General features: G+C 40.3%; 1 protein-coding gene across 1 annotated transcript; it reads left to right on the top strand.

Annotated features, from left to right (window-relative positions):
- Positions 1–203: 203 nt before the first annotated feature.
- On the top strand, positions 204–24,591 carry apobb.1 (apolipoprotein Bb, tandem duplicate 1). Its single transcript, XM_077509826.1, has 29 exons — positions 204–274; positions 2,095–2,272; positions 5,238–5,270; positions 5,361–5,473; positions 6,210–6,355; positions 6,439–6,586; positions 6,667–6,819; positions 7,355–7,479; positions 8,049–8,134; positions 8,217–8,661; positions 9,408–9,522; positions 9,636–9,782; positions 9,861–10,072; positions 10,160–10,355; positions 10,423–10,599; positions 10,676–10,879; positions 10,953–11,120; positions 11,703–11,908; positions 11,974–12,156; positions 12,246–12,376; positions 13,059–13,269; positions 13,339–13,511; positions 14,453–14,613; positions 14,691–14,800; positions 14,883–15,256; positions 16,432–22,434; positions 22,523–22,634; positions 23,168–23,354; positions 23,438–24,591. Exons 2-29 carry the CDS (start codon positions 2,218–2,220, stop codon positions 24,416–24,418), a joined length of 11,355 nt encoding a protein of 3,784 aa, XP_077365952.1. The 5' UTR covers positions 204–274; positions 2,095–2,217; the 3' UTR covers positions 24,419–24,591.
- Positions 24,592–25,630: the final 1,039 nt, after the last annotated feature.

Below are 25,630 nucleotides of genomic sequence, written 5' to 3'. Positions count from 1 at the left end.
CACGTCTTCGAATTAATTTACAATTTTAAAATGACAAATATGCTTCGCGCGCTCCAAAAGAATTTCCATCAAAATACAACCTCGCGCTGAATGATGGGTGAAAAAACACGACGCAGCCTTGAGTTAAAATGTTTGTTTATGTTTGCTTGAAAAGCAAATAAAGTCTGATAGGAACCTTTTGATTATTTGCAGATCAAAGTTCCTAGTATTGAATTACGGAGGACTGTTTTCATTTTTGGGTTAGTGGCAGTGGAAGCAACAACACAAGAGCAAGGTAAAATACTTTCCGATTTATTTTATTTGTAACCTTGTATGACTGCAAGTTTAAATATTGGTTGTCGGATTTTTTTGTATTCCTTACAAAAATTCAAATTAGTAAGAAAATTAATATGGTATCATATACAGAACCAGCCAGAAAAATTGGTTGTTTTGCACAGTGCTAAGGAACTATATGTTTGGAGCATGCCTCGATTATTGACGCCACACAAATGAGAACATTTCATATCAGTGATCTCATCCGCATGCACAGCTGCAATCTTCTATAATAACTTGGCAAATGTGCAAAAACTTCAGCGTCAACAATAAACGGATGTAATTCAGAGTTGAGCCAACTCCATTTTTAAAAAATTATTTATTTTATTTATTTACTTAGTCATTTTGCAGGAGACTGATTTCAAATTTTATGACTGCAATAAAATCTGAAGGGGGTTAGAACCAGGTCCAGTATTTCAAACATAATCCCGGAGGATTAAACCTAGGTCTGATCCAAAAATTTGACCTTGAAAATTCCTATTCGGATTTGGAAGTCCAATCCTGCCTTTAAATCCACATTTGAGTCCGTGTTGAGTTATTTTCAAAACTTCAGTCCCAAATCTGAATCAATTTGATCCTGGAAAATAGCATTAAATTAATCCCACCTCAGGGTAGGATTAGATTGTGATTCCATGTATTAGTTTCACATATAATTATCAATAAATAAAGTATTTCTTGCATTTCTCACAATTAATTAATTAATTCTTTATATGTACTTTATTTCCCGGAAGGGGTCGTAGGGGTGGAATGGATTTGGAAATTTCAATACAAGAGGATCAAGATTATTTTTGATCCAATCAAGCAAAGTTTTGAAATACAGGGATAGAAAAACCTGATCCATGGATTGGGAATTTGAAAATCTGGATCAGTTTAATTTGAATTAAAATTTTTGAAATACTGGGCCCTGGTAATTTATATGGAAATAATTATTTCCTCCAGATTCTAGCTTTAACAGAAATTGTGGTTGTCTTGACATTTTGCCAAATATAACAATTTTTGGGTTTGGATCAAATCAAATATTCATATTAGGTCATACTTGTTTGCACTATGAGGAACTGCAAAAATCTTCATTTCCACATCAGTATCATCAGCAACAAACTCTAAATTCAAACATAAGTCAGATTTATAAATATTTTGTGAAATATGATAAATAACAATACACTTTCTTTTTTTTTTTTTTTGTTAATGTTTAACCAATCCCTAAACTTCAATTTCAGCCATGTTTTTGTGGTAGTTTAAGATTGCGTTTATGGGTGTGGTCATTTTAGAAATGCGAGTTGGTGACGTGCAATAAAGTATTGCCCACTATGTATCAATATTGAAGTTAAACTTTGATTTTACAACCCCTATTTACCTAAAAAAAAGACCCAAATCAATGTCTCAATTGATTTAATTAACTAACTGCACCAAGGGGGAAAAAAAAAAAAAAAAAGTAAATACAGTACTTTTAAATATATTGATAATTGTGACACTATACTAATACTGTTGTTTTAATCTAATTGAATAAGTTTGGTTGTTGTTTGCTAGGAGGTGTTATTGTCATGTTTTAAAGTGCTTTATAAATAAAGTTGAATTGAATTTGACTAGCTTGGCCAAGCTAGCTTTGAGCTAGCAAACCAACAAAGTACAGTAACTTGAACTGATTGACCCGTCTTGATACGATCAAACATTTGAGTGAGGACCCCCTCTGTGTACCGATTTCAGAAAATCGGTGTTGTAAGCTTCTGCTTTGAGCAATGAGTATCCTTTAAAACCTTTTCCCTTTGTCCCTCCACACTGCAGGTCACGGTGGACTTTGAGCGTTCCTCCCAGTAACTGCCCTATAAGAACCAGGAAGATTGGGACAACTCAGTCTCGTCTGAGTACTCGCCAAACCCCGGAGGGATTGAGCTTTCCGAGCCCACCATGAGGGACTCAAAGCTCTGCCTTCTGCTGATCCTCAGCACGTCAGCCTTGGCTGGTGAGTATTTCCGACAGTTGTCCAGATTTAGTAATATGGATTTTCAATTTAATATCATTTTGGTGTCAAGTTGAACTGGGTGACTTTTGTATGATTATTGTTGGCTAAGCATCCTGATGCGTAGGAATCTTTGGATGTCTGTGTGGATTTGGTGCATTTCTTTGGACATTTTACAGATCAGAAACTTTACATTTAACGAAATTTTACATTAATAACTTCATATTTGCGGAAAAAGAAATTGTAGTTTTTTTCCCAGATTTTTTTTCAAATTAACTCATTCGGTGCCATTGACGGCTATACACGTCAAAGTAGGGCTGTGTAATTAATTGAAATTCAATTATTACACTACACAATAAAAAAAAAATCAGCATAATCGCAGTAAAAAGATTGAGTTGTTTAAATTTATACATTTGCACCTTTTTTTTTTAAATTTTAAAATAACTAATTTGATCAATTTTGTTTCATCTAAAAGGAACTTGGATAAATATAGTGTTTCAAATAATTGTATTTGTCTTAATATTTTTTTATTTGTTTTTTATGTTTAAAAAATTTCTTGTTTTGTACCAAAAAAATAAAAAATAAAATATTGCCCTACTGCACAGTGCATATGCTGCACTCCAACTTTCACGTTTTTGCCAACATAAATAAATATATATTATTATAAATTTTGTTTGGTCCAAAACTTAATTATAGTGTTTCTATGTTTTTTAAAATTTGGTCCTAATATTTTTAAACGCTTAAACATTTTCTTGTTTTGTGCCAAAACATGAATAACCGTTTGAATAATTGTGATTTCAACTATTGCCAAAATAATCCTGATTATTATTTTTCCCATAATCGAGCAGCCCTACGTCAAAGATCCATTTTTACTGGGCTGGCAGTGAATGAGTTCAGTAAAGTCGATGGAAAGGATATAACATATTTTTGCACCTTATTTTTTCACCTTATTTTAAAATGATCCATATCCCAAAAAGCAATGTGTGACTCTTTGCAACTCAATCGGCTTTTCTGCCATTTGCAAAAAGATGTTCCACTAGGGGGCGGCACGGTAGTCGAGTGGTTAGCACGTCCGCTTCCCAGTTCTGAGGTCTCCGGTTCGAGTCCAGGCTCGGACCTTCCTGGGTGGAGTTTGCATGTTCTCCCCGTGCCCGCGTGGGTCTTCTCCGGGTACTCCGGTCTCCTCCCACATTCCAAAGACATGCATGGCAGGTTAATTGGGCGCTCCGAATTGTCCCTAGGTGTGCTTGTGCGTGTGTGTGGATGGTTGTTCGTCTCCGTGTGCCCTGCGATTGGTTGGCAACCAGTCCAGGGTGTCCCCCGCCTACTGCCCAGAGCCAGCTGAGATAGGCGCCAGCAGCCCCCGCGACCCTTGTGAGGAATAAGCGGTCAAGAAAATGGATGGATGGATGTTCCACTAGGCGCGATATTTGGTCCTCTTCTGGTTCTGTTCGCATTCTACATCAATAACATTTATCCTCCTTAACAAACGGACTTATTTTTATACAGACAATACAGTTTTAGACATACAACTATCATTTCAACTTCTCAACCTGCATGTTAATGTTTTTTAATACAGTTAAGTCTGTTTTAATACGTTAAAATGTGTTTAACTCATTTGCTCCCAATAACGTATAAATACGTTTTTTATGTTTTAAGAGTCCCAAAGACGTATTTATACGTTTTTTTTGTTTTTTTTTTATGCTAGAGCATACAGAAGGCTTTGATGCAGCCTCTCAACTGCAAAGAACGGTTGCAGAAATGGTAGTTATTACACAAACGGCCAGCAGGTGGCAACAGAGCAAAGGAGATCAACCAGGGCCATCAAGAAAGAAAGCTAAATTACTTACAATTTTAAATAGATTTGTGAAAACTGATGAAACTTAGCTCTCTTCTAATGCTAATTGATGCAAAACGGAAACAGATAGAAAAATACTTTTTTCCCTGATGAAAGAAGAGACTTTAATCTTTCTTTTGATGGGTTCCATGTTTTTATAGCAATTGAACACAATATTCTGTGGGCCTTGTAAAATCAGTCAAAATCCTGTAAAACAGCCGGGAGCGAACGGGATTGCTTCTGTGAAAATGGCTGGGAATGAGTTAAATGAATGAATGAGTTGAAGTGTGTAGGATGGGCAAAACAATTAATCTAATTTTGGCAATTTCGCCTCCTATCGATAAACTCACAAGTAAAATAAGGCAGAGAAACTTTGTCTCCGCACTAAAACCCCACGGCTTAATCTTAGACTCTGCACTTAGATTCATTAGAGACAGCTACGTCACCGATCTTTGCACTTTAACTGTGCATCAGAAAGGGGAATAGGTACCCTTATCTGTACAATAGAGATATGCACTGGCTCGTTTTCATTTACGAAGTCTTGATGTACCACCATAAAGTTGTTTCTCAGACTAAGATTGAGTTTCATAAAACCGCTTTCAATTTTCCTTCTGCATCTTCTTGGAATAATGTAAATTTTCAATAATGTCTGCTCTGTTTTTCTTTTGTTTCGTTTCCATGTCCTCTCAATGATCTCTAAAAGTTTGAATTGAAAACATTGAGTTTTTGTTTGTAGTGGAAAAACAACCAAAATGGCTTTTTATTTGAGTTGCGATGTTAAACAAAGTTTTTAAAAATCCAAAATGACATAAATACTTCTACCATCTATATCAGGAGTAGGCAATGACGGTCCTCAAGGGCCAGAGTCCTGCAGGTTTTGGAGGTTTCCCTCAAACAGCACAAGCTGATTCCAATCAACAGGATCGTTATCAGGCTTGTGCAGAGCTTGCTGACGACAGCTGTGTTGAAAAAGGAAACATCCAAAACCTGCAGGACTCCGGCCCTCCTTGCCCACCCCTGGTCTATATAAATTTTACTCATATGTGAGTTTTCACTTGAATAGAATATGCATTTTTAAACACAATTTCTCTTTTGTCCTAAATAAACAATTATTCTCTTTCTTTGTCAAAGTTGCCCAAGGTGGAGATCAGCCTACTTGCCTGCGTAAGTTCTAAGTTGTCTCAATGGCTAAAAAATGTACCACACATCATCACAATGAATGTCTTACCAAGATGATGTAATGTTTTCCTCTAGTGGCCAAACGGTACAAGACACTGCACAAGTACGAATACCAATACACAGCTGAATCTCTGAATGCCGTCAATGGCGCCTCATCGCTCAAGAACGGACCCAGGGCAACGTGCAAGGTATGAACAGCCCGTTTCTTTCCTGATAACTGCTTTTGTTTTGACGAATTTGCACAGATCATTAGCATTTGTGAGACTTATTAAGAATTGAACTACTAAAATATATATATTTTCCTCACCTATATTGTGGTTCAGGTATTTTATGTGGAATGTATCGACTATCACCAAAAATCCCAACAATATGAGAAAGGAGAACCACAGACGCTAACGCACTTTCAGTTGCGACGGCTAGCAAACAGTAAAATACTAACAAATATATCCAGCTGTTAAAGGTTTGGATTATAATGGTTAAAAAGTAGTGTTGTTCCGATACCGTTTTTTGGCCCCCGATACCGATACCCGGCTTTGCAGTATCGGCCGATACCGATGCGATACCCGGCTTTGCAGTATCGGCCGATACCGATACCTAAGGTTTTTTTCCTCAACATGAAAAAGCTGTCCTGCCATTTGTTCAGAGCTTTCAAGGGCCAATAGGATCTTAGATCAGCATGCAGTGAACATGTCACATACCAGTGAATGTCGTGCACGAGCAAGACACAAGATGCTGCATCCAAAATCCTATATTAGTGTTGGAATTAATGGTATCGGCATGTTACTTGTGAGTACTCACCGATACCACTGTTTTAATGCAGTATCGGCACCTCTGCCGATACCAGTATCGGTATCGGAACAACACTATTAAAAAGTGCCAGGGGTAAAACTCTGATATATCGTTGACATGGGTTTTCTCTCACAGGTTGAAATCGAAGTTCCGCAGACTTGCAGTTTCATCGTACGTACCACCGACTGCACCCTGAGTGAAGTGGTTGACTTTGACTCCGATGGCAACCCCATATTCGGTGCTGCCCCCAGCTCGAACGCCTTTGCTGCCGAAATGGAAAGGTACCACGTACTGAACTTACATAATGAACAGGTATTAGGTTGTACAAAAATTAGTCAGTCAAAACGTCTCCTCTATCTTTTAGATATCCTCTGAAGGTTGTAGTTGAGGGTGTCTACGATGTGAAACTGTACCCCGAGGAAGGTGAGACAACAACCACCCTGAACATCAAGAGGGGTATCATCTCAGCCCTAGCTGTGCCTCTGGTGGAACAAGACAAGAACAACATTATGGTACAGTAATTTCATTTCTCCCAAAGCAATAACAGAATTCCATTACCTCATTTAAATTAACAATACCTCTTGAATTTTAGCCAACAATCCACGGTATGTGCGAGACCGACAACACCATCAATGCAAGAGAAGACATTGCAACTGACATCAGCCTGGAAAGGGACCTGTCCACTTGTGACAGATTTGTCCCAATAAGAGATTATACTAGCCCCTTGGCACTCATCTCTGGCTTGGTAAGAAAAAAAAAAAAACTGAAGGACGAACTTTCTTAACTCTTTCACTCCCAGCCATTTTCACTGAAGCAAACCCCTTTTGCTCCTGTCTGTTTTACTGGATTGTGACTGACTTTGCAAGGTCCACAGAATGTTCTGTTCTATTGCTATAAAAACATATCCGTTTCCATTTTGCAGCAATTAGCATTAGAATATTGAATAAGTTGATATAGATATAGTTAATATAGAATAAGTTGCATCATTATTCACAAACCTGTTGAAAACACTTGCAAAAAGAGCTTGTTGCAAATGGCCCTGGCTGATCTCTTATACTCTTCTGCCACCTGATGGACGTTTTTTGTAATAACTACCATTGCTTTAAACGACCTCTTCATGTCAGAAGCTCTATCTTTATGCTCTAGCATAAAAAAAAAAAACAGAAAAAAATTGGGAGTAAAGAACAAAGTATTGAAAAACGTATTTATACGTCTTTGGGTTTGAGTGAGTTAATGTCAAATAAGCATTAGCGAACTTATTTCATTTTGTTTGTTTTCAGCAATACCCTCTTTCCAAGCTCATCAGAAGCTCACAGACCTGCAACTACAAGTTTGACAACGAGAAGAAACACATGACCTCTGGCTTGTGCACAGAGAAGCACATCCTGATCCCATTCTCCCACAAGTAAATCGGAATTTTGTTAACTCATTCACTCCCCGCCATTTTCACAGAAGCAATCCCGTTCGCTCCCGGCTGTTTTACTGAATTTTGACTGATTTTGCAAGGCCCACAGAATATTGTGTTCTATTGCTATAAAAGCATGGAACCTATCAAAAGAAAGATTAAAGTCTCTTCATTCATAAGGAAAAAAAAAAGTATGTTTCTATCAGTTTCCGTTTTGCAGCAATTAGCATTAGAAGAGAGCTAAGTTTCATCAGTTTTTACAAATCTATTTAAAATTTTAAGTAATTTAGCTCTTTTTCTAGATGGCCCAGGTTGACCGCCTTTGCTCTGCTGCCACCTGCTGGCCGTTTGTGTAATAACTACCATTTCTCCAACCGTTCTTTGCAGTTGAGAGGCTGCATCAAAGCCTTCTGTATGCTTTAGCATAAAAAAAAACAAAAACGTTTAAATACGTCTTTGGGACACTTAAAACAAAAAAACGTATTTACACGTTATTGGGAGCAAATGAGTTAATGGCTCCATATTTTCGGCCTCAGTCTAGATATTAAAGCAGTGCTGTGCAATTTCAGGGGCGAATACGGCGTTACAAATGTCGGAACGCAACGACTGATCCTGGTGCAGGTTTCTACTTCCAATGACAGAGTCTTTGATCATGGTAAATCCAGAATTTAATCTAAGATGTTTTGATTTTATATTTCCAAAGCAAAACCACGGATTTCCATACTCGTGTGCCACAGGTGATCATGCCAAGGGTCTTCATATGGACTCTGTTGAGCACAAGACATCTTTCCAGGATAAAGACGCTTATCTGGATCTGCTGAGCGAACTGGCCAATCTGCCTGAGACCGAGGGCGAGAAGAGGGCACACCTCTTCCATCAGACCGTCACCATGGTCCGCGGAATGAAGATCGAAACCCTGAGCAGCGCCATTCCAGAGGCTCTTGTTGTGTCCCGTGCCCTGACCTACCAAGTTCTGGCCCAGTGCGGAACCCCAGAATGCAGCAGTGCCATCATGCAGATCCTTCGGGGCTTCGAAACCACAGCAGTTGACGTTGACGCCGCAGTTTTTGCATTGGGACTTGTTTCCAATCCTTCTGCCCTGCTGATCAACGATATGCTTGAAATGGTCAAGTACAAGCCCAGCAAGCCCATCATGTATGGCTTGAGCAATGTAGTCAAGAGGTGAGCTACATTAGCTTTAACTCATTCACTCCCAAAGACGTATTTATATGTTTTTTAGGTTTTTGTTTGCTAGAGTTTTTGTATGATGGCTTTGATGCAGTTTCTGACCTGAAGTGGTCACTTAAAGTGATAGTAGTTATTACAAAAAAAAAAAAAAAAAAAGTGTGCTTCATCTGTTTCATTCATTTTTATTTTTTTTCTAACAACTACCATCACTTTAAGCTTCCACTTCAGGTCAGAAACTGCATCAAAGCCTTCATACAAAAACTCTAGCAAACAAAAACCTAAAAAACGTATAAATACGTCTTTGGGAGTGAATGAGTTAATTATACTTATTAACTAGTGTTGTTCCGATACCGTTTTTTGGCTCCCGATACCGATACCCAGCTTTGCAGTATCGGCCGATACTTGAGGTTTTTTTTTCCTCAACATGAAAAAGCTGTCCTGCCATCGGTTCAGAGCATTCGAGAGCCAATAGGATATCTTAGATCGGCATGCAGTGAACATGTCACGTACCAGTGAATGTCGTGCACCAGCAAGACACGAGATGCTGCATCCAAAATCCTATATTAGCGTTGGAATTAATGGTATCGGCATGTTACTTGTGAGGACTCACCGATACCGATACCACGGTTTTAATGCAGTATCGGCACCTCTGCCGATACCAGTATCGGTATCGGAACAACACTATTATTAACTGTCAGACGTGATTTAAAGGCTCTGAAACCTACATTTCTTCATCACAGGTTTTACAAAAGCGAAAGAAAACTAATCCCTGAGATTCACTCTGTTGCTGAGTTCATGGCAGATAATTTGGGCGACTGCGCTGGTGACCAAGAAAACGCTTTCCTGACTTTGAGGGTACGTTATTCTGCAAATGGCTAATTCACTGATATGTATGATGGGACCATTATCCAGAGCCTGTTTTCCTTTATCCTGTTCAATAAACATAATTTTGATCTGTGTGGATCTAGGTTATTGGGAATATGGCTCCTGCTATTTTGCCTGCGAGTCCTGCACTCAGAGCTTCAGTGCTGCAGTGTGTGAACAAACCAGAAGCTTCCATGGCAGTGCAGAAAGCTGCCATCCAGGTTTACCGACTGACTCCCATCTCAGATGAGGCAAGTTTCGAGACGTTAAAGGATGGTTTGAATAATTTGTTATAATGCTTGCTAATTGGATCAATCGCTTGTTCACAGGGAAGAGAGATTCTCATTCAGGTTCTTTTGGACAGTGGCAGCCCCCTGCAAAAGAGAATTGCTGCATATCTTGTGCTGATGAAGAACCCCCTGCTAAGTGAGTTGGTGCGTTTGACCACCACCTTGCCCACTGAGAATGACCCCCAATTCAAGAGCTTCGTGGTGTCCCACATTACCAACATCTTGTCTTCGAATGAGCCTAAAACTGAAGAGTAAGCGACGAGCTGCTACGAATTCATTTCATCAGAGTACCACCAAATCGCTAAGGGTGTGAATTGTATCTTTGTTCTCTTGCCAAGACTCAGACAAAAGATTCGTGATGCCATCCAGGACAATGAGATCGGACCCATCACGGACCCCACCAAGTTCTCTCGCAACTACCGGATGGGATCTATCGAAGGAAACGTGATCTTTGAGAGCACCAGCTACCTGCCCAAAGAAGCCATGTTGGAAATGACTCTCAAGGCATTTGGCTTTGACGTTGACATGATGGAGGTAAATTATCATAAAAATAACTGACAGAGTAAGTTTAGAAAACGTTAACTTGTGACTTGTATTACAGATTGGTATTGAGGGTGAAGGATTTGAGCCAACAGTCGAAGCACTGTTTGGTGACGATGGATTTTTCCCCGACACCGCCTTGAAGACCACCTACTTCGTCTCCGATAACATACTTGCAGTCAAAGAGATTGTACAACGCTTCATTCCTGGTTTGAAGAATGCGAAGTTCAAGAGACAGGTACTTGAGTTGGCTGAAAACAACTCTACTTTAGCTGTATCAAACAAATCATACTTCCTCTACACACTTTTTTTAGGTTTCTCAGAGCTTCATAAAAGAAGTTGAGCAGAACCTCATCGTGCTGGCAAGAAAACTGGAGACTTCAAAGTCCCCAGAGGCGATGATGTACCTGAGATTGTTTGGAAATGAGCTGGGATATCTGAAGAGAGGTGATTTGGGAGATGTGGCATACTCTGCTGCCATGAAGTTTGAGAGCATGTTCAAGATGTTCTCCGCTGATGTAAGGAAAGAAAACGTGGCTTGAGGAGAGCGGTTTCCAAAATGTGATTCGAATCTGACTTGTGTTTGCACAGGTCTTAAAGACACTCGTGACGAAGGCTGACAACACCATCTTTGCCCACTACATCTTCATGGACAATGACTTTTTCCTGCCCACTGTCACTGGTGTGCCTCTGAAAATTACATTATCTGGAACCTTCACCCCTGGGATCAAGGCTGGACTAAAAATTGCCCGTGACATGGTAATTATTTGCTGAATGTCTTTTAACTCATTTACTCCCAATAACGTATAAATACGTTTTTTTTAATGTTCTAAGTGTCCCAAAGACGTATTTATACGTTTTTTTAAATTTTTTATGCTAGAGCATACAGAAGGCTTTGATGCAGCCTCTCAACTGCAAAGAACGGTTGCAGAAATGGTGGTTATTACACAAACGGCCAGCAGGTGGCAGCAGAGCAAAGGAGATCAACCAGGGCCATGTCGAAAAAAAAGCTCAATTACTTACAATTTTAAATAAGATTTGTGAAAACTGATGAAACTTAGCTCTCTTCTAATGCTAATTGCTGCAAAACAGAAACATACTTTTTTTTTCCTTATGAAAGAAGAGACTTTAATCTTTCTTTTGATAGGTTCCATGCTTTTATAGCAATAGAACACAATATTCTGTGGGCCTTGTAAAATCAGTCAAAATGCAGTAAAACAGCCGGGAGCGAACGGGATTGCTTCTGTGAAAATGGCTGGGAGTGAACGAGTTAACCATAAAAATTAAGTCACGTCACATGTTCAAACTAACTCCCGTACATCTTTTGTGGTTCTTTGACAGAGCGAAGTCACTTTCATGCCGTCCGCTGGCATCGAGTTTTCCACCCATGTTGGAGCTTACATTCCTGAATATCTCAACTCCGGATTGGAGATGCACTCCAACATCTTCCACGAGAGCGGCCTCCAGGCCAAGATCTCGATGGGACGTGACCATGTCAAACTGACCATCCCTGCTCCAACGAGTCCAACCAAGCTCATCAAGATGACGTAAGATACGCAAACAAATGTGACAAACTAGTTTTTGTTTTAACTCCTCTGTGTTTCAAATTTAGAAACACACTGGTGGCAGTGACTGACCTAAAGGTTGTGTCGATTACCCCAATCGTGCCAAACAAAGTTGATGTTACTGAATGCACCCCCTTCTTTGCTGGGCTGAAATATTGCACTGCTCTTCAGTACGTTGATGCGTTCGCTCAAAAGACAGCCCCCTACTTCCCCTTCACCGGTGACAGCAAGTGAGAAAACACACAGAACAGCTCCATTTTTCAAAATAGAGTACTTAAAAACAGATGTATCCATTAAACGATATTATGAATTTCCGTAGCTTTGCATTGGAGCTCCATCCTACCGGTGAAGTCACTGAGTACACAGCCACTCTTGCCTATGAGCTGCTTAAGGAGGGAGATGATGGCAAGCAAAAGGTCGACTCTGTGAAGTTTGTTCTGAGAGCTGAAGGTACATCACACTACTTAACTCATTCAGTGCCATTGACGGCTATACACGTCAAAGTAGGGCTGTGCAATTAATTGAAATTCAATTATTACACTCCACAATTAAAAAATCAGCATAATCGCAAAGTAAAAAGATTGAGTTGTTTAAATTTATACATTTGCACCTTTTTTTAAATTTTAAAATAACTAATTTGATCAATTTTGTTTCATCCAAAAGGAACTTGCATAAATATAGTGTTTCAAATAATTTTATTTGTGTTAATATTTTTTCATTTGTTTTTTATGTTTAAAAATGTTCTTGTTTTGTACCCAAAAAAATAAAATATTGCCCTACTGCACAGTGCATATGCTGCACTCCAACTTTCACATTTTTGCCAACATAAATAAATATATATAATTATAAATGATGTTTGGTCCAAAACTTAATTACAGTGTTTCTATTTTTTTTTAAATTTGTTCCTAATATTTTTAAACGCTTAAACATGTTCATGTTTTGTGCCAAAACATAAATAACCGTTTGAATAATCGTGATTTCAACTTTTGCCAAAATAATCATGATTATTATTTTTCCCATAATCGAGTAGCCCTACGTCAAAGATCCATTTTTACTGGGCTGGCAGTGAATGAGTTCAAGTGGCTCTGAAATTCAGTGGAGTGACATTATGTGCTTGGTTATACAACAACAGGTGCAGAGCCCAAGGAGGCCAAAGCGATCATGAAATACAACAGAAGGAAGAACACGGTCACAGCTGACATCCAGATTCCTGATTATGACGTGGAAGCAGGATTGAGGCTGGGTGTTGTTGATGGGAATACCAAAGGCAAAGGAACCCATTCCATCTATTTGGATCTCCTGAACAAAAACGTCCCTCAGCTTTCACTAGTCGGTCGAGCCAAGTAAGAAATCAAGCGAGGAACAAATGTGTTACATGACATAGTTTAGATTCTGACTGGTGTTTCTTGCAGTTTTGAGGCGACGAAGAAAGGTATGCTTCAAATTCAGCTTCTTGTCCCCATACTTAACGTTGATGCTTCAGTAACAGCTAACATGAAGCAAGAGGACGAATTGGAATTGAAGCTGAAGAGCGAAGTGAAGGTCTTGGATGCTGAGTCTCAGCAGGAGATCGCAATAAAATACGGTAATATATTTTTCCATCGACATAATTGTGCTTTCTTCCCTCCCTATAACAACCATCAGTAACTCATGATTGGCTCGCACACTGCGCTTTTCTTGCTTATGTTTCATATCCATTAGGGGTGTGAATTGCCCAGTACCTGACGACGATTCGATTCGATTCGTATCACGATTCATAGGTCATGATTCGATTCGATACCGATTTAATCCCGATACGAATTTATAAGTCCATTGTTGGGATTTTTTTTTTAAATTTAAATGTAGAAAATACTAATCAGTAAATTTGTACAGTGTAAGATTTGTATGAAAAATGTATTTATTTTTCTGAAACTTCAGTCTTATACAGGTTGTAACCTGTTTCATGTTTGAACAGCATTAAAATAAAATATTAAGGCTTAATGTTCCATTATGTGAACCCTAAAACGTTTTGGTAAATATTTTTCCATCAAAAATGGATATTTAAAAATCGATTCGGCCGCCTATTGAATCGATTCGAGAATTGCGCGATGTAATATCGTGATATATCGCCGAATCGATTTTTTTTTTTTTTTAACATCCCTAATATCCATTTTACCAATTCTGACTTTATACAGTAACTTTATTCTAAGCAATGAAATTCAAGATGTATTTGTGTTAGTTTTCATGGAAAAGACATTTTAAGCAATTGGGTGGGGAAATGCAATATATCCAAACCTGTATTTTTGCATCTTCAAAAAAAAAGAAAGAAAAAAAAAAAAAAGATGCAAAACATGAAATTTCATTACTTTAATATATTATTTTCCTTAGAATTATTAGTTCCATTAATAATCTTTAACTCATTACTGCCTTCCCAGTAAAAATGAAACTTTGACATCTATGGCCGTCCATGGCAGTGAATGTGTTAAGGTAAAAGAGAAACATTTGCGCATGGCTTAAAAAGATTTCCATTTGTTCTCCACTATCCAGATGACAGCAAGGTCGAGGTTGAGTTCAAATCAGACATGAACACAGATGTCACCTTTGGATTATTCGCTGATGTGTTTGAGACGTACACACAGCAACTTCTTGACACACAGGTGGGACAGACTGACATGAAGGTCGCTCACATCTTCAAGAAGTTGGGGGAGGTATGAGATCCAACTGTTATTCCTGATGTGCTTTTATTTGTGTCAGAGTGAAACAGTTATTATTGTCTGTCTCTTAGGCAACGAACAACTACATGGAGAAGTATAGTGCTGAGATCCCGTATCTTCAGAACTTCAGAGTTCCAGATATGCCAGAGATTTCTCTACCAGAGACACTGTTTCTGAACACGTAAGCTTGAAATGGGTCATATTAATAAAGGGTTATTGGGTTTCTCTAAAGCATTTATGTTTAACATTTGTGCATTTAACAGTGAAACAAAGGCTGTGTACTACTTCAACAAAGACCGCTTCACCATCACCATCCCACTCCCTCTTGGAGGAAAGTCAACTAAGCAGCTCAACTTCCCACCAGTTTTAACAACACCTCACCTGTCTCTGCCTGAGTTTGGTTTGGAGATCTTCCCTGTGGAGTATCCAATCCCGGAGCTGTTTTTCCCCGAGAGCTACACTTTCACTGTTCCTCTTTTTGGCAAAGCTGAAGTTTCAACACAGATGAAGAGCAACCTCTACGACATTGAAGCCTCAATGGCAGCCGGCAAAGATGTTGTGCAAGCACCAAGTTACTCTGCCAAGTTTGATGTCAAAGGAACCTCGCCATTTGAAATCCTCTCAGCTAAGATTGAAGGTATTCGTAATGTGACTTAACTCTTTTACTGCCACACATTATAAAAAAAAAAAAACTTTAATATGACAAAGGCTTTGATCATTTACATCAGGGGTGTCAAACTCATGTTAGCTCAGGGGCCGCATGGAGGAAAATATATTACCAAGTGGGCCGCATCGGTCAAATAACGGTATATAACTTAAAAACGGGTGCCGTAAATTATACGCAGATTTTTGCTATTTGTGGGCCAGCCCTAAATTACGGAGCTCAACTGTCATGATATTGTTCCAAAAAAAATAAAAAATAAAAAAAAAATATATATATATATATATATATATATATATATATATATATATATAAATGCAAATGGAACGCGGCAACGCTGAGTTCTGAATCACATGCGTTGCATATATATTGTTCCCAGAATGCATTGCGTGGCGCAGTTGTTTTATTATAACATTATATTACATTCTATTATATTATTATTATATTATATTACATTATAAAGATGCTAATCCTTGTCATATCTATTTGTGTTACGAGTAATTGAATTTGTGTCGTATTTAACACGTTTGTTGGTCTATGATTAAAAAAAAGAAAAAGAAAAAAAAAATAATAATAATAGTAATTAAACAAACTGTACCTTTTAAGTTGTGTGTAAAATAATGACATCCTGGACGATTCCCCTGTACAAGTTGCATTGCTCATCTGAGGACTGCTTGTGAAATTACAAATTTTATATATTTTGATTGTGGCCGGCTGATTAATTAATCCAACATTACTATTTTTTTTTTTTTTCAAGCTTTACAAAATCATCTCGCGGGCCGGATTAAACCCCTTTGCGGGCCTGATCCGGCCCGCGGGCCTTATGTTTGACACCCCTGATTTACATCATCCTTGAAAACGTTCTGTTTCATCAAATTTCGTACACATTGAGACCATTGAAAAGACATACAATGTTGCCATCTGCTGGCTATAAATAGTGAGGGTTTTTGATTCCACAACTCATTGGCCAGGCAGCACGTGTTGCACTTAGACGGTGAAACAAACAAACGTATTAACGTTTATGGCGGCATACATTGTGATTTTACTAATCGTTATTAAACGTTTTTGGCGGTGACAGAGTTAAAAACAAACAAACTGATCATTGACTATTCTATAATGACTCTGAATGTCCTTCTGTTTCTTGAATTTAGGCTCTGGAATGTTGGCCACCACTGATTCACTCAAGGCCCAGTTGAAAGGATCTTTGTCCCACAAGTTCATGGAAGCCAGTATCAGTTTTGTTGAGGATGCGACCATCACTGACAAGATTAACGTGCAATCACAAGGCAAGATTCAAGCCACAAGCCCATTGAGCGTCAATGTTGACATCGATTACAACACCCTGACTGGAATCAACACTGAGAAAATCTCTGTTGATAGCAACGTTAAGGGAATGTTCAAGGCCGGACCCCTCTATGCCAAGACTGTTTCAACTCAGACATTCTTTGTTATTCCATTCAAACCAAATGCAAAGATGGATTCTTTGGTTGAATTTGAGTCAAATATTGCGAAGGCTCAAAACAGAATCACAGCAACACTTGTTGATGGCGACTTGCTGGTTGTTTCGAACACCAATGTCTTCGAAGACACCTTGACGCACACTGCTGAGCTTTCTTTCACGGACAACAAATTGTCACTGAAGTGCCACTCAAACGCCCTTGCTCTCGGTATGAAAATTCAAAACAAGGCTGAAGCCACTGCTGGAGCAGGCAAAATTGCTCTGAGAGTGGAAACCAATACAGACCGCTCTGAAGATCAAATCTACTCTCTGCTAACGTCCTCTCTCGATGTCACTGGTCTGACTGTAAGCAGTGATGCCTTCATTAAAATTCTACAGAACACCGCCACGCACAAAGTGAGCCTAAAACTGGACAAGGGCGGTTTAATCGCAAGTGGAAAAAACACTCTTCAGAGTCCACTGTCTCTGGAAAACACCTTCAATGCTGGGCTGGACACTACGAAAGCAACTCTGTCCATGATTAACAAGGTTGCAATGTTTGACTTCACGTTTGATAATGGCAATGATCTGACCGTAACACTTTCTAAAATGACCTTAAACTCTAAGGCTAAAGCTCAGGCCGTCGGGTACGCCTCTTATAAACATGATGTCGCAATTGACCTGGCACCCTACTCAGCATCTGCCCAGATCAACAACAACCTTAAGCTTCTCTCCACCAACTTCGTTAATGAGGCTCAGTTGCACGCAGGCTCTGACAAGATAGACCTGACTGGAAGCCTGAAAACGACCTATGATAAGACGGAGCTCAAGCACATCTATCAGATCACCTATGCTGGCACGACCGCCAACGCAAAGTGCAGCACAACTGGAAATCTTTTTGGAACCTACATGAGCCATAACTCGGAGCTTGAGATCATCGGCCTTGGTGCCAAGTTCACCAACGACGCTCGCTTTAACTCGCGGCTCGTGCGCTTTGATCATACCCTCCGTTCCAGCGTTGTCCCTTTCAATTTCAACCTCGATGCCATCTTCAACGCTGACGGAGACTACTTGTTGTATGGGAAGCACAGCGCACAGCTCTATGGCAAGTTCCTGCTGCACGCACAACCCTTGGCTTTTGCTAGCTCACATGAATGCAGAGCCTCAGTGAGCCAGGCGCTCGACAACGGCATTTCCCTGGAGACCACGTTGGACAGTAAAATGGACGCTGCTCTTTCTACTAATGAACAGAAGGCCAGTGTTAGTCTTAAGTCGAAAATCAATAATCATGCCTTTAATCAAGACGTGAGTGTTTACAACACAGCCGAGGGAACTGGCATGGGCATTTCTGCTAATATCATCACAAACGCCATCAACGCCGAATCCACAGACGACCAGGAATTCGGTGTCTCAGGTTTCCTCAAGTACGACAAGAACACAAACTGTCACATCATTGAGTTGCCTCTGATGGAAAATGTGCCTTTCTTCTTGGAAAGCGTCAAGGATGCAATTGTCGGTGCTGCGGAAATTGTTCAAGATTTCATCAGGAATGAGAAGATCGGGGAAAAACTTGTGGCGCTTCCTCAGCGTCTAGGCGAGTTTGTTGCTCATCTTGACATTGAAGGCAAAGTCATTCAGTTGAAAGAGTACTTGAGTCACGTTACCCCAAAATATCAGTTTTCCATGGATGACGTGGATGCTGCGTTCAGAAAGCTGGAGGTTTATTTGGACAAAATAACCACCGATGTCACCTTTTACTTTAGACGCTACCTTGCCATGGTTGAGAAGGTTATTCTGGATAACAGCCTGCCTGAAACCATCGCGACAAAGATCCAGGAAATGATAAATGCCATTAATGATAAGTATAACATCAAGCGAATGCTTGTGTATCTTATCGATACTGTGAAAATGATGATCCAGCAGATTGACTTGTCACAATTGACAGGCACAAGTATGGCATTCCTGCAAAATATTGACAAAGAATACCAAATCATGTCCACTCTGAATGATGGCCTGAATAACATGAAACGTTCAGTTGAGGGTTTTGATGTTGTCTACCTTGTTGCTGAACTGAAGGAGATCATTAAAAACATTGACATCAGCCGTGCCATCGAGATTTTTACGAGTCAGATTCCAATTGAAATATTCGATAAGACAGCAGACAATATCAAGAAACTGATCCGGGAGATCAACATCTTTGACGAAATCAACGCAATGTCTGCCAAGATTTGGGAGTTCATTTTAAAGTTTGAAGCTGACAAAAAGATACAAGTCGTATTGGAAAAACTGGCGGAGGTCATCAAGCAGTTTAAAATTGAGGAAACCCTCACCACTGTTGTCAAGCTGGTCAAGGATGCGGACATTCCTACCAAATTCCAGCAAACCTTCCAGGCAGTTATTGACTACATGAAATCCACTGAAGTTCGGGATATGATCCAACAACTCAAGTCCTTTATTGAGTCTATCATGCAGAAGTTGGCATCACTGGATTATAACGGGTTTGTGGATTATGTTAATAAAATCATCACAGACTCCAGTTCTTACATTAATGATCTAATCGGGGCTCTTGACATTCCCAAGAAACTTGAAGAAGCAAAAGAGTTCTCTAATGTTTTCTTAACCTCTGCTAAAGGCTTTTTGGATCGTCTGAGAGAAACCAGAGTTGCAGAAATGATTACGTCTGTAAAGGAACTGATGGACCAGGCGTTCTTTGGAGATATTAAGACAATATTGGAAGAATTTGCAAATACCGACCTCAAACGTGAGCTTGCCTCATTCGTGGAGTCAGTTACCGAGGACTACAAGGGCATTCTGGACCTGGTCACTAGTTTCATCAGTGCTCTGATTGATGACTTCAGATCAGTGTTCCCTGAGCAAAAGATCATCAGTGAGATTCAGCAAATCTTTCTCTCGCTGGCAAGTGAACTGAAAAAGTGTGAGCTGAATATTCCCTCTTTCACTGTTCCACTCACTGACCTTGTGCTTCCATCCATGAAGTTTAACATGGATAAACTTCAGACGGAAATCCCCACACAGCTGGATATCCCCGAGTTCACCGTCCTGGGCTTCCATACTATCAAAGCCACCACCATTTTCTTTGATGACATCAAGCAGAGAATCATCCAAGTTATCGAGTTGATCTTGAATTTCAATTTCAAAATAATTGACATCGATGCTTTCTTTGGAGACCTCACACTGAACTATTTGCCCTCCATGCCTGAAATAAACCTGTCAGACATGACTCTTCCTGAGATCTCCTTCCCAACTATCCCACACTTCCCTGTAGATAAACTTGTTAAGTCTCTTTCGATTCCTGAAATAACCCTTCCAACTATCCCAAGTGATATTATTGTCCCTTGCTTTGGCAAACTCTCTGGTGAGATCCGATTTAATACTCCCATCTACACTGTCAAGACATCTGCTGAGCTCCATAACTCCACTGAGAACATGATGACACCCCAAATCAAAGCCATCTTTACTTCTCAAGGCAAATCTTCCAGCTTTGAAATCCTGAATTACAAAGTCGACTCAGGTGCCCAAATTGCTCTTCCTAAAATGAGTCGCGTTGTGCTTGCAGAGACCCTCAAGATCAACCATCGTGCGCTCGTTGTTGATCACCAAGCCTCTGTATCTCTCTATGGTCTCTCTGGCCAGGCGCAAGCAAAGACTGCAGTGAAAGTTAATACTCCAATTTACAATGCTGATGTTACGAACCTTGCTTTTATTGCAATGGAAGAAGGAATGGCTGCGTCTCTTGAGACAAACTACAAACATCTTGTAGACCTTCCAATCTTCAGCAGCATAAGTGACGCCACCATGAACCAGAAAGTAATCTTCCGCCAAGATGGCGACAAACTCACTTTGACCGTTGACAATGTTGGCAAATCTTTTGCTCAGGAGGGCAACCACGTCAGCAACCTGTATGTGTTACTCAGTCCAAGCCGTGTCTCGCTGACTTCCTCTGCCAACACAGTCTCCAAACCATTAACACTGAAACAGCAAGTCACAGCTGAAGCTCGCCCTCTGCTCTACAAATTTAATGTCCTCAATGAGGTAAAGGCCCCATTCGTTAAGAGCAGTGTGGTTTCGGCCTCTGGAAATATCAACCTTAACGACATGAAGGCTGAGCTTAAAGCAAAGCATGACACAGAATTGACTGGAGCGGTTGGAGGACTCCTTTCCAACGGAATCAACATGGTTGCCGTTCCCTTCGAGTTTATCGCTGACTTCCAAAACAAATTAAATGGCAGGGTTACAATCTTTGGAGCACCGACTACTAAGATCGATTTGCAGAACGATTATTCCGCTGCTCTGACGCCCAAAAACCAGAAGGTGAATGGAATTTATACTGCTCGTCTTAATCAAGATGTAATGACCTTCAGCTTCACTGTTGACAACAACATAAATGAGGCTGGAGTCTTTATTGCAATGGATGGAAATGTAAACCTTGACTTCCTCACTAAACCCTTTAGCATTCCTGTCATTGAAATCCCCTTTGTTGACATCCGTACCCCAGAAATAAGTGATGTGAACTTGTACGAGCTGACGGGACTGAAGCGCGTCATGATTTCTACTGACCAAAATGTTGATCTCAATGCCAAGATTGTTTATCAGAAAAAGCAGGCCGCCCCCATCGCTGTTATAATGAACCTGATCGAGATTCCACCTGTGGGTGACCTGATTACAGAGCTGACCTTCAAGTCTGCTTTCATCAACGTGAATGTCAATGCTGGCCTGTATCCATCAGAAGATCTTGTATTCCGTCTTGGAGCTACAACTTCCTCCGTGTTCGAGAGCTTGAAAGCCAAACTTGATGGCACCACCAGCCTGACCACCAAAAGAGGAATCAAGTTAGCCAATTCCTTATCCCTCGAAAATCGGCACATTGAAGGCACTCATGACAGCACCTTCAGTGTGAGTACTGAGACTCTGGAAGCTGCTTCCTCAGTGGCCTCTGCTGCACGAATTACTCTGCCTATACTGAGCTTGGAATTGAACCAACATCTGGTGGCGGACACCAAATCCAAAGCCAAGACTCACTCGACTTTTAACATTAAGAGTGAATTCAACATCCCTGTGGTCAAGGTTGTTGGAAAAGCAAACACCGAATGCAGCCTGAAGCTGGAGGGAACAAGTAAAGACATTTCCATTGAGGCATTGACCAAGGCGAACATGGATGGCACAGTGCTTGATGACTTTACGGTACTCGGAGTCCTGGATAGTGACGTTAACCTGTTCCTGAATAATGACCTTCGCTCCACCTCTAAGGTCATTGCTGATGTCAAGCTAAACCACGGCACCACCAAAGTGATCAACTTTGATTTAATTGATAATCTGTCCTTGCAAGCCTCCCTAAATCAAGCCTACGCTATGCTCAAGCATACAAGCAACAATGAGCTCAACCTGTTCAATTTCAACACCAATGGGAAGCATTTTGCACAGGCTAGCGTTGATATCGCTCCAGGCTCTTCCTTGACTGCTGATATTGAAATTAATCTGTCACAGCCAAGCACACTGGGTGATTTCACCATCTTGGACAAAACTGTGGCCGATGTGACAGTCGCTAAGCAGAAGATCTCCACGAACGGAAAGTTCATCAGTCCACTGTACACCTCAAATTTTGATGGACTCCTGGAGGCAAATGCTCCCGTTTTCAAAGGCACACTTAAATCCTCTGCCACCTCCACTTTCGTCATCTTGGATTACGACATGGATGGTGAGTTGATGATATTCCTTTCGCATAGTGATGTATTCTACTGCAATATTTTCAAGTACTGAATTACGCAAAACCTTTTGCCCAATAGCTTCTTCAACGGTAAACTTTGAGAATGCAGTTTTGAACATGGTTAACAAGCTCGCCCTGACACATGCTGACGTCAACGTGGATGCCAACCATGTCATTGACCAAAGCACGAGGTAAGATTACCTCTTTGTTTGCATATTTCCTTCTCATTCAATCAAAATCAAAAACGTATTTTTTAGTACTTTGTCCTTCACTCCCAAAAACGTATTTATACGTTTTTTAGTTTTTTGTTTGTTTTTTATGCAAGAGCATGCAGCTTCTGATATGAAGAGGTGGCTTACAGCAATGAGTTATTACAAAAAATGTCCAGAAGGTGGCAGCAGAGTATAAGAGATCAGCCAGTGCCATGTTGCAACAAGCTCTTTATGCCAGTGTTTTCAACAGGAATGTGAATAATGGTGAAACTTAGCAATATTCTAATGCTAACTGCTGCAAAACAGATACAATTATACTTTTTTTTTTTTTTTCCCTGATGAAAAAAGAAACTCTAATCTTTCTTTTGGTAGGTTCCATGGTTTTATAGCAATAGAACACAATATTCTGTAGGACAAAAATCAGTCCAAATCCAGTAAAACATCCGGGAGGAAGGGGGTCACTTCAGTGAAAATGGCTGTCAGTGATTGAGTTTCAATGTATTCTTTTTCAGTGTTTCTCGCCAGACCATGAATGTGGACATCACCAGCCCAACTTTCACTGATGTCAACCTTCGCTATGCTGCTCGTAGAGATGTTCTTAGCGCCTCACTATCTGCTCCATCTATTGGCTTCCTGGGCTTGCAGATGAATGGCAAGGTCCCATCGCAGATGAGTGCGAGAGTCTACGGTCGTTATCCTGTGAGTTGAGTAACACGGTTGCAAATTTTAGTTTTGCTCAAGATTGCTTAAGATTGGATTTTTTTTTGCATTCTTCATGACAGTCTGCTCCAGATGCTGATGTTGACATCTTCATCATCAAATCATCGTCCAAAGATGCAAATAAGATGAACCTCCAGATTGTTTACAACACCGAAGCACCCAAAATGGTGCTCTCTGAACTGAAGCTGCGACTCCCATCCATCACCTCGTCCTTCGCCGAGTTCCTTCGCAAGTACCAGATCACGAGCAACATGGAGACGGTGAAGAACGTTGTCGTTAAGCACATCAGCGATATCTATAATAGCGCCATCAACTACGATGTCCAGAAGAGCCAGCTGTCAGTCTTCTTCCGAAATACCATTGTCCAGTACAGGAAAAACATCCAGGTTGTTTTGGACGCCATCATCAAGCTCCTGAGGGAGACCAAGTTCAAACTGCCGGGATCTGCGGAAATGACCACCCTTCCTAAGATCCTGAAGAAGATGACCAGCAGCATTGCTACTACTCTGGAGAACATCATCCAGATTATTTATCAGAACATGGAGATCTTCTATAACTCATTTATGGAGAAAATCAGCACCATGAAAGTCTCCATGCCAATTGGTGATATAGCAACTATGAGCCAGAACTTGGAAAATGTGAAAACATATACCAAGGATCTCATCAACGGACTAGTGGCCTTTGTGAAGAACATCGAGAGTTTTGACACGGTGCTGGAGAAAATTAGCGAGACCCTGACAGCTATTGTTGACAAATCTCAGCAGTTTGTTGACTCAATCAAGTCTGATTATTTAGATGAAGCGCTCCTCCAAATCAATCACATCTATCGCAATATTTTGAAAGCCATAAAGGCTGTTGTTGACAAGATCTCTGCACTTGATGTGGAGCAACTCAACAGTGCACATGAGTCCATTATTGACATGCTCATTAAAGTAGTCGATGAAGCCAACGCCGCTGTTTTAGAGCGCCTGACTCAAGCTTCACAGGTGAAAGTCACAAATGACATGCTTGAGATTGACCTCCCCATTACTTTCCAACACTGAGGAACCAACTGAGGTCTGTTTAAAAACGAGTAGCACCAATTAGATTGCTAGCCATATTTATGACATCAAATGTATAACAGTCTTAAATGATTTTTGTTTAATCTGTTATACGCGTACCACTCTACATACTCATACAATAAATAACATTTGTCAATAAAGTATATTAAAATGAACCATCAATGTCCAATGTTTTGTCCATGTTGCATATGAAACAAAAACATTACAATTATATTATATTATATTATATTATATTATATTATATTATCCATCCATTTTCTTGACCGCTTATTCCTCACAAGAGTCGCGGGGGGTGCTGGAGCCTATCTCAACTGGCTCTAAGCAGGAGTGGGGTACATCCCAGACTGGTTGCCAGCCAATCGCAGTAATTATATTATATTATATTATATTACGAGTGGTTAGCACATCCGCCTCACAGTTCCGAGGACTCCGGTTCGAGTCCAGGCTCCGGCCTTCCTGGGTGGAGTTTGCATGTTCTCCCCGTGCCCGCGTGGGTCTTCTCCGGGTACTCCGGTCTCCTCCCACATTCCAAAGACATGCACGGCAGGTTAACACATTCATTGCCAGACCAGCAAAAAAAATGCATCATTTGACATCTTTTTCCGTCAATGGCAGTGAATGAGTTAAACATGGTAAAAATCAATGTTGATATAATGTACAGCATGGGTGTCCAAACTTTTTCCTCTGAGGGCCACATACAGAAAAATAGAAAGCTGCAAGGGCCACTTTGATTTTTTTTTTTTTTTAGTTATTTATTAACACATTCTTTGCCAGACCAGCAAAAAATGTATCATTTGACATTTTTCCGTCAATGGCAGTGAATGAGTTAATTGGGTGCTCCGAATTGTCCCAAGGTGTGCTTGTGAGTGTGGAAGGTTGTTCGTCTCTGTGTGCCCTGCGATTGGCTGGCAATCAGTCCAGGGTGTCTCCCGCCTACTGCCCGGAGCCAGCTGAGATAGGCGCCAGCTACCCCCCGCGACCCTTGTGAGGAATAAGCGGTCAAGAAAATGGATGGATGGATATATTATATTATCACAAGGCTGAAATAGATACAAAACTATCAGCAAAAGTCTTGGTGAGACGGTAACAACTGAGCATTAATTGCCCTTCACTTGGTCTGGAGCGCCATATAATAATGTCTTGTGGAGTGAGGATGATCATGACAAAGGTAAGGGAGATGATCTGATGGCATTT

The sequence above is a fragment of the Festucalex cinctus genome, chromosome 21 (assembly GCF_051991245.1).
Source record: "Festucalex cinctus isolate MCC-2025b chromosome 21, RoL_Fcin_1.0, whole genome shotgun sequence".
Taxonomy (NCBI): domain Eukaryota; kingdom Metazoa; phylum Chordata; class Actinopteri; order Syngnathiformes; family Syngnathidae; genus Festucalex; species Festucalex cinctus.
Note: the sequence above shows the minus strand (reverse complement) of the source record. Positions and strands in the feature narration are given on the sequence as shown.